General features: G+C 21.9%; 1 protein-coding gene across 1 annotated transcript in view; it reads left to right on the top strand.

Moving 5' to 3' along the window:
* Nucleotides 1–11127: 11127 nt before the first annotated feature.
* Nucleotides 11128–13490, top strand: part of LOC117171440 (26S proteasome non-ATPase regulatory subunit 10-like) — an 8894-nt gene continuing 6531 nt past the window's right edge. The window contains exons 1-2 of the mRNA XM_033358768.1: nucleotides 11128–11263; nucleotides 11333–11431. Coding sequence (XP_033214659.1) covers nucleotides 11153–11263; nucleotides 11333–11431 — 210 coding nt within the window. The 5' untranslated portion in view covers nucleotides 11128–11152. The remainder of the gene's footprint in view (nucleotides 11264–11332; nucleotides 11432–13490) is intronic.

Below are 13490 nucleotides of genomic sequence, written 5' to 3' on the forward strand. Positions count from 1 at the left end.
AATTCAATTTTCAAATAAAAAAGATCAACTTTTAACCAAAAACGGAATATTTAAATTTCTAGCTAAAAAATTAATTTTTAACGGGAAAAAACGAATTTTCAATCATGAAAATCGCCTTTCTACGAAAAAAAACGAATTTTCAATGAAATAGTTAATTTTAAAAATAAAAAAGATCAATTTTGAGCCAAAAATGAAGTCTTTCAATTTTTATTTAAGGAATTTTCAACCAAAGAGATGAAATTACAACTACAAAATTTGTATTTTTATACAAAAATATGACATTTTTTTCTAGAAGGTTAAGTTTCTACAAAAAAAAAAGAATTTTCAAACACAAAGTCCTTTTTTTAACCAAAAATTGAACAGTTAAATTTTAAATTCAAAATAATAATATTTAACAATAACAAAAAATCTAGTTTTAACAAAATAGATAAACTTTAAACCAAGCGATGAATCTTCACTTTAAAAAATTAATTGTCTACACAATAGTTTAAATTTTAGATAAAAATTTTCAACCAAAAATGTACGATTTAAGTTTTAAGTTTGAAATATTAATTTTTAAAAGAAAAAAGCTAATTTCTTGCTTCAACCAAAAATAGAAATGATGAATCTTCATCCAAAAAAATATAAGAATTTAAATAAATTAAAACAATAAATTCATTCAAATAATAAGATTTTTAGTCAAAGAGATTAATTTTCTACTAAAACGATGAATCTTCGATCACTAAAATTAATTTTTAACAAAATATTGGAATCTTTAATAAAAGAAGGTTAACTTGTAAACAAAAAGTTGCATTTTTCAACCAAAAAGTTGAAATTTCAACTAAAATTATCAATCTTTATCCAAATCAAATGAATGATTAATCCTAAACTAAACGTTTATATTATTATTAAAAAAAAAAAAATTACTCAAAAAAATTTTAACTAAAGAGATCAATTTTAAATAAAATGATAAATCTTCAACCAAAAAAAGCACACCATTTTTTAACAAAATAATTCAATTTTAACCCGAGAGATCAATTTTTAACAAAAAGAGATTATTATTCAATCAAACATGAAATAGTAAATAATTTAAGTTTAAAAAATTAGTTTTCAACTAAAAATACCAATTTTCATTGGATTAATGAAACAAAAAAACATTTTATTTTTAAATAAATAACAGCTAAATTCAATCAAAGAATACAACTTTTTAAATAAACAGTTTAATCTTCAACCAAAAAAGATCAATTTTCAAAGAAAAAAAAATAATTTTCAACAATCGACTTAATTTTTCAATCAAAGAGGTGAATCTTAAAAAAACAAAAAAAACGTATTTTTAACAAAGTAGTTCAATTTTCTGTAAAAGAGCTTCATTTTCACCAAAAAAAATGGTCAACAAAATATTTAAATTGTTAACCAAAGAAATTAATCTTCAACAAAAAAAAAATTAATTTTTAACAATGAAGTCCAGCTTTCAACCAAAACAATGAAGTTTCAACTAAGATGAAACTAAAACAAGTTAATTTTCATACCAAATAGTTGCATTTTTAACCAAAAAAATAAATGCTCAACCATAAAAATTAATGTTCTATAAAAAATATTTTTTATTAATTTAATTCTATTTTAATAAATATTTTTACCAATGAATCATGATTCATCCAAGAAAAAAATGAATTTTTTCCAAAATAATGCAAATTTTAACGAGAGAGATGAATTTTGAACTTAAATAATTAATCTTTAACCACAAAAAATGAATTTTCAGGCAAAAAATCTAATTTCCATCAAAATCACTAAATTTTCAACAAAAGTGATGAACTAAAATTGTGAATCTTAATTACAAAACAAAAATCATTTGTTACAAAAGAGAATAATTTTCAATGAAATAGTTCAATTTTCCAACAAATATTTCAATTTTCAACTAAACAATATCAATTTTAAACCAAAAATGAAGAAGTTGAATTTTAAGAGGAAAATATAAATTTCAACCAAAAAACACAAACTTTCAACAAAATAGGTCAACATATAATTAAATGTTGAACGAAAAACATGAAACTTTAATTTAAAAAAAAAGTTTTCAACAAAGCATTTTATTTTTCTGCAAAAAGAGGAGAATTTTCAACAATAAATGAATATGAATTAATTTTTAAAACAAGAGATGAATTTTTAACTAAAATTATTAATCTTCAACATTTGCATTTTTAATCAACCACATGAATCTTCAGCCAATTATTATTTTTCAACAAAGCAATTAACCTTTTGAACAAAAAATTAATTTATCAACTAAGAAGATTAATTGTCAAATAAGAAGAATTATAAGAAAAATACTTTAATTTTATAGTACCTCAATTTCTAACTAAAAAAGTTTAATTTGTAATCAAGTACAAGCGCCTCCCTAGCTCGCGACGCGGTTTTCAGTAGGTTTCCTCTCCCCTGGCCAAACCTTTATAATGTGAAGATATTTTGGGATCGACTGATCGATCAGAGAGGAAAGAGGATATTTCCGAAGATAATTTAACGGGGCTGTGAAAATATTTGTCGTGAAAGTTTCCCTGAACCAATCCGTCGGCTTCCAGTTGAAATGGCAGCTTCTTTTTATCCTGCAATTTCGCTAGAACGCGTTTCAAACAGCCCCATTTGCATAATCGCTCATGTCTAGCCTAGGATCCTTCGGAAAGTGACGGACAAGTAAAACGGAAAAAGAATCGAGAATTTTAAAATCGGGACAGTCTATCTACTCAGGGAAATCTGAAATTTAAAAAAGTTACTCAAATCATTTCAATATTGAGGAGACTAAACCAACTAAGGGAGCCTCCACATATTATTTGAGTCTATTTTTAGTGCTTTTTGACTCACCCTTCCTATGTATTTTTAAATTAGAAATGTAGATGGAATTTTAGATTTAAAAAGTTCTTTTAACCAAAAAGGTGAATTTAAAAAAAAAATAAAGATTTTTTACTCATGAAAAAAATATAAGTTAATCTAAATTTTTGAACCTTCAAGAGAAAAGACGAAATTTTCCTACAGAAATTGAGTTTTTTTAAATAAAAAATACGAGTTTCCAGCGAAAAATTAATTTTTCACGAAACTGATGCATTTTTACACAACAAAAATGATATTTCAAACTAAGAAAATATTTTTTTTTACCAAAAAAGAGAATTTTTAAATAAAAAATATCAATCTTAAAAAAACGGAAGTTACATTTTTAGTTAAAAAATTAATTTCATCCCAAAAAAAGGCTTTCCCATTAAACAATAACATTTTTAACCAAAGAAATTATATTTTAAAGATTAATTTTTCACACTATAATTTAACTTTTACCCAAGCAATTGAATTTAAATTAAAAGGATTAATATTCAACAAAATATTTAAACTTTTAACCAAATAAATAGATGAATTTTCTACTAAAAATATAAATTTTCAATAAAAAATTTAATAGTTAAATTTACAGTGGAAAAAATGAATTTTCAACTAAAAAGGTAAAATTTCAACTAAAATTATGAATCTTCATCCAAAAAAAGGAATGATTAATTTTCAATTAAACGTTTGTATTTTTAATAAAATAAATAAATTTTCAAACAAGAAGATTAATTTTCTACAAAACACAAATTTTTAGCCCAATAGTTGTTTTAAAAAAAATCTATTTTCAACCAAAAATACATCAAACGCGTTTTAAGTTAGAATTTTAATTCTTAACAAAACAAAAAAACGAATTTATTACAAAATAGTACAATTCTCAACCAGCATTAAATAATTTTGAACCAAACTGTTTATTTTTTTAACAAGCAGGATGAATTTTTAAGGATAAGGATTAATTTTCTTCCAAAAAGGCGAATTTTCAATGAAATAGTTAAGGTTTGAAATAAAAAGGATCAACTTGTAACCAAAAACAGAATATTTAAATTTCTAGCTAATAAATTAATTTTTAATGAGAAAAAACGAACTTTCTACCAAAAAGACGAATTTTTAACGAAATAGTTAATTTTTCAAATAAAAAAGATCAATTTGAAGCTAGAAATGAAGTATCTAAATTTTTAGTTATAAAAATTATTTTTTCACGGAAAAAAAATTATTTTAAACCAAAAAAAGGACTTTTCAACCAAAAAGATGAAATTAAAAATAAACATTAATATTTTTTCACAAAAATATGACATTTTTTTCATAGAAGGTTAAATTTCTACAATAAAAAAAGGAATTTCGAAACACAAAGTCCTTTTTTAACAAAAAATGGATCAGTCAAATTGTGAGTTTAAAATAATAATATGTAACAACAACAAAAAATACGAATTTTTAAACAAGGAATAAGTTTCTATGAAAAAATTGAATCTTCATTACAAGAAGATGAATCTTTATCGACTTTAAGAAAAAATTGAATTCACTGTCAAACATTTGCATTTTTATCCAAAAAAGATGAAATTTCTCTTTAAAAAGATGAATTTTTATTTTAAAAAATAAAAAATAGTAGAATTTTTGCGTAGCGAAAATGAAATTTCAAACCAAAAAAAAATGATTTTTTTACCAAAAAAAGAGAATTTTTTGATAAAAAATATCAATCTCAAAAAACGGAAAATTTACATTTTTAGTTAAAAAATTAATTTAAAATAAAAAAAAAATGCTTTTCCACTTACAGTTAAATTTTGAACAAACGACAAAATATCAAAAATAAATTTTTAATAATATAATTTAACTTTCTACCCAAGCAGTTGAATTTTCAATTTAAAAAATTAATTTTTAACAAAATAGTTAAACTTTCAACCAAAGAGATGAATTTTCAACTAAAAATGTAAATCTTTAAAAAAAACATATATTTCTTAATAAAGAGATTCAACCAAATATTTCAAACAAAATAGTTGAATACAAAAGCAAAGAAAGATAATTTTTAACAAAAAAGTTGTATTTTCATTGGAAAAAATAAAATTTTCCACTCAAGCAGATACATTTTTTAATCAAAAAGATACATTTTCAAATAAATAGTTGACTTATTATTAAAAAAATTTCAGTTGGCTTTTCACGATCAAAAAATTAATTTTTAAACAAGGAATAAGTTTCTACGAAAAAAATTTAATTTTCAATCCAAAAGGACGAATTTTTTCAACCAAAAAAGATAAGTTTTTAACTAAATTGTTGAATTTCCTACCAAATAGTTGCATTTTTATCAAAGAAAAATGAAATTTCTCTTATAACAGAAGAATTTTTAATATAAAAAAAATTCTTTAATAGTTGAATTTTCATCTAAACACGATTGCAGTTGACTTTTCAAGATCAAAATATGAATTTAAAAAAAATAACTTTCTGCGGAAAAATAGAATTTTTAAACAAAAAATATGACTTTTCAGCAAAAAAAAAATAATTTTTCATCTAATAAAAATGAAATTAAAAACCAAGAAAATAACTTTTTACCAAAAAAGGAGAAAGTTTAACTACAAAAATTAAATATTTAAAAAATGGATAAGTAACATTTGCAGTTGAAAATAAATTTTAAACAAAAAAACGCTTTTCAATTAAGCAGTTCAATTTTTAATCGAAGAAAATATATTAAAAAATTAATTTTTCACAATATAATTTAACTTTTACCGAGGCAGTTGAATTTTCAAATAAAAAAGATTAATTTTCCAAAGAGATAAATTTTCAATTAAAAATATAAATCTTTAAAAAAAATGATTTCTTAATAAAGTGATTAAAAAAATTCTTTCCAACAAAATAGTTGAATACTCAAGCAAAGAAAAATAATTTTTAAATAAAAAGTTGAACTTTCATTAAAAAAAGTAAATTTCTATTAAAATAGATAAATTTTTTATTCAACAAGACACATTTTTAAATAAATAGTTGAATTTTGTGTTAACAAAAATTTCAGTTGACTTTTCAATATCAAAATATGAATTTTTAAACCAGGAATAAGTTTCTAAAAAAAATTGAATCTTCATTCCAAAAAGATGAATCTTTAACCACTTTTAAAAAAATTGAATTCTCCATCAAATATTTGCATTTTATCCAAGAAATATGAAATAACATATGAATTTTTTTAAATTTAATAAGTAGTTGAATTTTTGTAAAATAAAAAAATCCAGTTGACTTTTAAATGTCAAAATATTAATTTTCTAACAAAAAATAACTTTCTTCGAAAAAAATTGAAATTTCAAACAAAAAATATGAATTTTTAGCAAAAAATTAATTTTTTACGTAACTGTTGCATTTTTACATCACAAAAATGAAATTTCAATCCAGAAAAATATATTTTTTTTTTTAACCAAAAAAAGAGAATTTTTAAAAAGAAAATATCAATCCTAAAAAAGCGGAAAAGTTACATTTTTAGTTAAAAAATTAATTTTAAACAAAAAAAGGCTTTTCCACTAAAAAGTTAAATTTTAAACCAAAGAAAAAAAACATAAAAATGTATAAAAAAAATTTTTTTACAATATAATTTAACTTTTACCCAAGCAGTTGAATTTTCAAGTAAAAATATAAATAGTAAAAAAATTAATTTCTTAATAAAGTGATTTAATGAAATCTTCCAAATAAAATAATTGAATACTTAATTAAAGTAAGGCCATTTTTAACAAAAAAGTTGCAGTTTCATTTAAAAAATGAAACTTCTATTAAACAGATGCATTTGTAAATAAAAAACATACGTGTTTAAATAAATAGTTAAATTTTCTGTTAAAAAAACAGTTGACTTTTCACTATTAAAATATGAATTTTTAATCAAATATTTGAATTCTCTATTAAATAATTGCATGTCTATCAAAGAAAGATGAAATTTCTCCAAAAACAGATGAATTTTTAATTGAAAAAAAATTCAAAAATATAATTTAATTTTCATCCTAAAAAATTCCATTTGACTTTTTAGGATCAAAATATGAATTTTTTAAGAAAATATAAATTTCTTCGAAAAAAATTGACTTTTCAATTTTAAAACAAAAAAATTAATTTTTTAACCTAAAAGGATGAATTTTTAACAAAATAGTTAAATCCTCTACCAAATAGTTGCATTTTTATCAAAAAAAGATTAAATTTGTGAAAAAACAAATTTTGGAGTTGAAATTTTATTCAGAAAAAATTTCAGTTTATTTTTCAAAACCAATATATAAATTTCTAACAAAAAGTGAATTTCCTACGAAATAGTTCAATTTTCAATCAGAATTGCATTTTTATCCAAGAAAAATAAAATTTTTCCTAAAACAGATAAATTTTTAATCGAAAAAAAATTTAATAGTTGATTTTTTATCCAGAAAAGATTTCAGTTACAAAAAGTTTTTTTTTCTAAAACAAAAAGTAAATTTTCTATGAAAAATCTAAATTTTCAACGTAACAGCACAATTTGCAACCAAAAAGTATGAATTTTCAACAATATTTTTAAATCTTCAACCTAAAAGTTGCTTCTTGGTCAAGAAAAATGAAAATTCTACTAAAACAGATGAATTTTTAAATAAAAAAAAATACAAATTTTCGAAACAAACAGCTGAATTTCCATGCAAAAAGATTTCAATTGGTGGAAAATTTAACTATTTATAGAAAATTTTTTTCGTTTTTGATTAAAAATAATTTTTTTTAGTCAAACGTTTAACTATTCTATTTTTGGTTAAAAATTTATATTTTTTAGTTGGTAATTCATCTCTTTAATAGTAATTGAACTATTTTGTTAAAAATTCGTTTATTTGTTTAAGAAATATTGTTTTCGCTGAAAATGTCAATATTCCATTTTAAATTGAAAATTGAATTTTTCTGGTTGTATTTTGTTGACAATTCACCTTTCTTTCGCAGAAAATTAATCTTTTTGGTCAAAAAATAATCTCTTTTGGTTAAAAAAGCAGTAGCTTGGTTGAAAATTAATCTTTTCTGGTTTATAATTAATTAATTTACATTTAAATTTTTGTAAAAGTTAACTACTTGGTTTAATGTTGAATCTTCTCTGAAAAAAATGATTTTTTTTTTTGAAAATTCAAGATTTTAGTTCAATATTCAACTATTTGGTCGTAAATCACCTTTTTGTTAAAAATGTATTTGATTGGGTTCAAAATTAAACTGTTTTGTAGAAAATTCTTCTTTTTGGCTTGATAATTTAACAATTTGGTAGGAAATTAAACTATTTGGTCAAAAAGGAACATTTTTGTTTTTAAATTCATATTTTGGGTTAAAAATTCAAGTACTTTAAAGAAGTTAAGATAATTTGCTTAAAAATTAAAATATTTATTTAAACATTTAATTGTTCTCCTGAAAATTCGTTTTTTTTTCTTAAATTTCTACAATTAAATTTTTTGTTCTGAATTCATCTCCTTTGGATAAAAATTCTTCGATTTGGTGAAAAATTTAACTATTTTCCAGAACGTTTGTTTCATTCGTGGTTGCAAATTAATTTTATAAACTAAAAATTTGACTTTTCCATTTTTTGCTGAAAATTCAACTATTTGGTTGAAAATTCATCTTTCTTGCAATTAGTATCGAGTTTATCTTTTTCGTAGTAAATTTAACTATTTTGCTAAAAAAAATAGTTTTTTTGGCTGAGAATTATTTTTCATTCAATGATAATGTAACAATTCCATATTTTGTTTAAAAATTGAGATTTTAAATTCAAAATTGTTATTTCTTGTAGAAAATTCATCTTTTTTGCTAAAAGATTAATCTTTCTTGTTAAAAATGCATTAACTTGTTTTGAAAATTAATCTAATGTGGTCGAAGATTGAACTATTTTGTTGTTTTTAGTTTAAAATTAAAATTTCAAAAAAAATTAAAAAGAAGTTAAAATTCTTTGTAAAAAATCGACTTCTTTATTGAAGATTCATAATTTTATAGCACAATTCAACTATTTATTTGTAAATTTTCTTTCGTGTTGAACATTTATGTTTTCAGGTTCAAAATTCAACTGTTTGTAGAAAATTCGTCTTTTCAGCTTGACAATTTAGCCATTTGGTAAAAAATTAAACTATTTGGTTGAAAATAAATTTTGTTTTAATTAATATTTTTGGTTGAAAATTCAACTACTTTAAAAAAATTAATCTAATTATTTTTAATTTAACTATGTTTTTGGGGGATTCGCTTTTTTTAAAGTAGAAAATGGATATTTTTTAGTCTTTTTAATAGAAACTTAATCTTATTGGTTGAAAACTCATCATTTTGTTTAAAAATCAAACTATTCCATTTTTGGTTCAAAATTGATCTTTATTAGTCGATATTTCGAATAATATTTGTTTAAAAAAATTAGAACCTTTTTTTTATAGCATTCTCTATTTATTTATCAAATAGTAGATTTTTTAACTAATAAAGATAAATTTTCAACCAAATACATAAATTTCCAACTAAATATTTGAAGTTCTACCCGGAAAAAGTAAATTTTCTACTAAAAGAAAACGAATTTTCAACTAAAAAAAAATTAATTTTCTATTACAAATGGAATAGTGAAATTTTCAGATAAAAAATCTTAATTTTTACCAATATAGTTCAACTTTTAACAAAAAAAAGGGAATTTTTAACAAAAGACGAAATTGTTTTCGATTAGTTAAATTTTTAGCCATAGAGATGAAATTTTAACTAAAGTAATAAATCTTCGAATAAAAAAATTACTTTTTAACAAAGTAGTATAATTTTGAATAAAAAAATTGAAAATTTTGAATAGTTTATATTTCAACCAAAAAAGCCAATTTTCTATAAAATAGTTCAATTTTTAGGTTAAAAAAAATCATTTTTAACCAAGAAAGGGACATTTGAACAATATACTAAAGTTTTTAACTAAAAATAATAAATTTTCAAACAAGAAGATCAACTGTCTACGAAACAGTCGAATTTTCAACTAGAAAATTAATTTCTAAACCAACTTTTTTTTTAAACTAGTGAAATTTTTAACCAAAGAAATTAATTTAGAGACAAGAAGAATAATTTGATTAAAAAAGTTCAATTTCCAAACACGTAGTTGAATTTTGAACTACAAAGATCAATTTTCAAGAAAATACAAATGAATTTAAATAAAATTAATTAAATTGTCAACCTAAAAAGGGGACAATTCTTTCGATGAATTAGTTAAATTTTCAACCTTAGAAATTAATTTTTAACCAAAAATGGATAAAATTAAATAGTTGATATTTCAACCAAAAAAGATTTTTAATATTCGAATATTACATAAAGAAATAGTTAAATTTAAACAAAGAAGAAGTGAAACACTTCATTTTTCAGTTCAAGAATTAATTTTTAACAAAAACAAAAGAGCAGATTTTTAATAAAATAGTTCAATTTTCAGTTTAAAAAAATAAGTTTTAATAAATAAAGGAGGTTTGAACAAAATACTTCAGTTTTTAATCAAAAATAATTAATTCTCAACCAAAAAGACGAAATATCAAACAAAAAGATTAATTTTCTACTAACCAGTCGAATTTTAAAATCAAAAATTAGTTATTGAACCAAATTTTTTTGAACAAACTAGTGAAATTTTTTAACAAATGAATTTATTTTTAACCAAAAGAAATGAATTAACAAACAAGAAGAATAATTTTATTAAAAAATGTCAATTTCCAAATATATGGTTGTATTTAGAACTATTAATTAATTTTCAACTGAAAGAGCCGAATTTTCAATAAGATACCTAGATTTTCATCCAAATGGTTCATTTTTAAACTAAAAGAGGCGAATTTTAAACTGAAAATGGATAGTTAAATTTTTAGTTAAACAATTTTTAACGAAAAAAACTGTTTTTCATCAAAATAATTTATTTATCACCGAACAGATTAATCTTAAAGAAAGAACGTAAAATGTAATAGTTGATATTTCAACCAAAAATTATTTTGAATTAGAAACAAACAAACAAATAACGACGATTTTTCTCCAAAACAGTTGGTTTTTAAAATCTTAAAATATGTTTGTTTTTAGTTTTCACGATAAAAAAAACTTTTGAAAACAGGTACTAAAAATATAAAATTATTTATTTTAAAACTGAATAACGCACTTTTTTACTTTATTTTACAAATGAACTACAAACTTTTATTAATGATTTCGATTAGTAAAGCTATTTTTGATTTATCAAATTCAAATTTTCGCAGAATTCGGACCTGATAAAAATAAATATGGTCGAAAACTGGAGACGGGCTGGGATTGGTAGATCGATAACCAATCATATACCTTCTTTTCCACTGTCACATGTTTTTATCCCTTCCATCTCGCAATTCGTCCCAGTTGTCAACAAGATCCGTGAAAAATGGCACCGGTACCGGAACCAACTATTTACGATTTAGCTTATCGTGGACAAGCCGCTGCCGTAAAAATTCTCTTGAGTGAAAATGAGAAGCTGAAAACTCAGACGGACAACGTACGCAAATTTTGAAAGTAATTTTTCATATTATTGAGGTTAGGTGTCGTAATTTATTCCTCTCTCCAGAATGAACGAATGCTGATTCATTGGGCTGCTCTCGGTGGACATGATGATCTGGTTATTTATTTACTCTCATTAGGCTCTCCCGTTGATCCAACTGACGATGTGAGTTTTTTCTAATAATTTATTGAAATCTTTCATTTTTATCGTGTTTCTTGCAACTGCGTCTTGACCTTCTCAACATGACGAAGCACAACACATGGAGTGGCGGGCATTTTAAATTTTCTGCGTTGCGCGGAACTTTACGGTTTTAAGTATTTTGCGTAGGCGGGACACAAACCATTTTTTAAAACTATTTTCGTCATTTTTTATCACTTTTTTTTAAATTTAGAGTGACTGTTTTAATAGAGGTAACAAATTTTCGGTTGGCAAAAATTTTCACGGTCACTGAAATTTAAAAATTCTATTTTTTCTCATTTTAACTAATTGAAACGCTCAAAATACTCATTACGGAACTGAAAATTAAACTATTTGATTGAAAATTCATACTTTTTTATTCAACATTCTACTATTTTATAGACATTTCATTTTTGTAGCTTCAAAATTCATGTTTTTGGTTCAAAATTCAACTGTTTTGTAAGAAAAATAACCTATTTGGTTAAAAATTAAATTATTTTTTGTTAGAAAATTATGTATTCCATTTTTCCTTTAAATTATTATTATTTTTTTAATTTGAAAATTAAATTACTGGTAAGATTTTGAAATTAATTTTTAAGAAGAAATGAAGTCCCTGAAAATTTATTCTAACTCATTATAAAAAAATTAATACAAAAATAACGTAACGTAAAAGTTGTGACAAGAAGAACAAAAACGAAAATACAAATTATTTCACTCATAAAACAGTGAATTTAATTTTTAATCTGAAATTTTACCAATTTTTCTCACAAATTTTTGTTTAAATTGTGGAATTTTTCTAGAATTTTAAAATTCAAAAATATAAAATTCTAGAAACTAGAATTCTAGAAATTAAAATTCTAGAATTCTAGGAAAATCATTATAAAAAAAATTATTACAGAAATAACGAATGTTGAAATATTGAAAGAGATTTCAATGTTTCAACATTCGTTATTTCTGTAATAATTTTTTTTTTTAATGATTTCTCTAGAATTCTAGAATTTTAATTTCTAGAATTTTCGATTTCTAAAATTCTAACATTCTAGAAAAAATTTACAATCTAAACAAAAATTTTGGAGAAATATTGATAAAATTTCAGATCAAAAATTAAATTCACTGTTTTATGAGTGAAATAATTTGTATTTTCGTTTTTCTTCTTCTTTTTCACAACTTTTACGTTACGTTATTTCTGTATTAATTTTTTTATAATGATTTTTCTACAATTCTAGATTTTTAGAATTTTAGTTTCTAGAATTTTAATTTCTAGAATTCTAAATTTCCAGAAAAATTCTATAATCTAGAAACAAAAATTTGTAAGAAAAATTGGTAAAATTCCAGATAAAAAATTAAATTCGCTGTTTTATGACCAAAATAATTTGTATTTTCGTTTTTCTTCTTCTTTTTCACAACTTTTACGTTACGTTATTTCTGTACTAATTTGTTTATAATGATTTTTCTAGAATTCTAGTTTCTAGAATTTTCGTTTCTATCATTCTAGTTTCTAGAGTGCTAGTTTCTAGAATCCTAAAATTCGAGAATCTGAAACAAAAAAATTTGTAAGAAAAATTTATAAAATTCCAGATCAAAAATTAAATTCAGTGTTTTATGACTGAAATAATTTGTACTTTCGCTTTTGTTCTTCTTTTCACGACTTTTACGTTACTTTATTGCTGTATTAATTTTTTTATATTCATGTTTCTAGAATTCTAAATTTTCCAGAAAAATCCTATAATCTAGAAACAAAAATTTGTAAGAAAGATTGGTAAAAGTCCAAATCAAAAATTAAATTCGCTGTTTTATGACTAAAATAATTTGTATTTTCGTTTTTGCTCTTCTTTTCACGACTTTTTATTTTACGTTATTTCTGTACTAATTTGTTTATAATGATTTTTCTAGAATTTTTATTTCTGTCATTCTAGTTTCTAGAGTTTTAGTTTCTATAGTGCTGGTTTCTAGAGTTCTAGTTTCTAGAGTACTAGTTTCTAGAATTCAAAAATTCTAGAATCTAGAAAAAAAAATTTGCAAGAAAAATTGATAAAATTCCAGATCA

Source organism: Belonocnema kinseyi, chromosome 4 (genome assembly GCF_010883055.1).
Source record: "Belonocnema kinseyi isolate 2016_QV_RU_SX_M_011 chromosome 4, B_treatae_v1, whole genome shotgun sequence".
NCBI classification, from domain to species: domain Eukaryota; kingdom Metazoa; phylum Arthropoda; class Insecta; order Hymenoptera; family Cynipidae; genus Belonocnema; species Belonocnema kinseyi.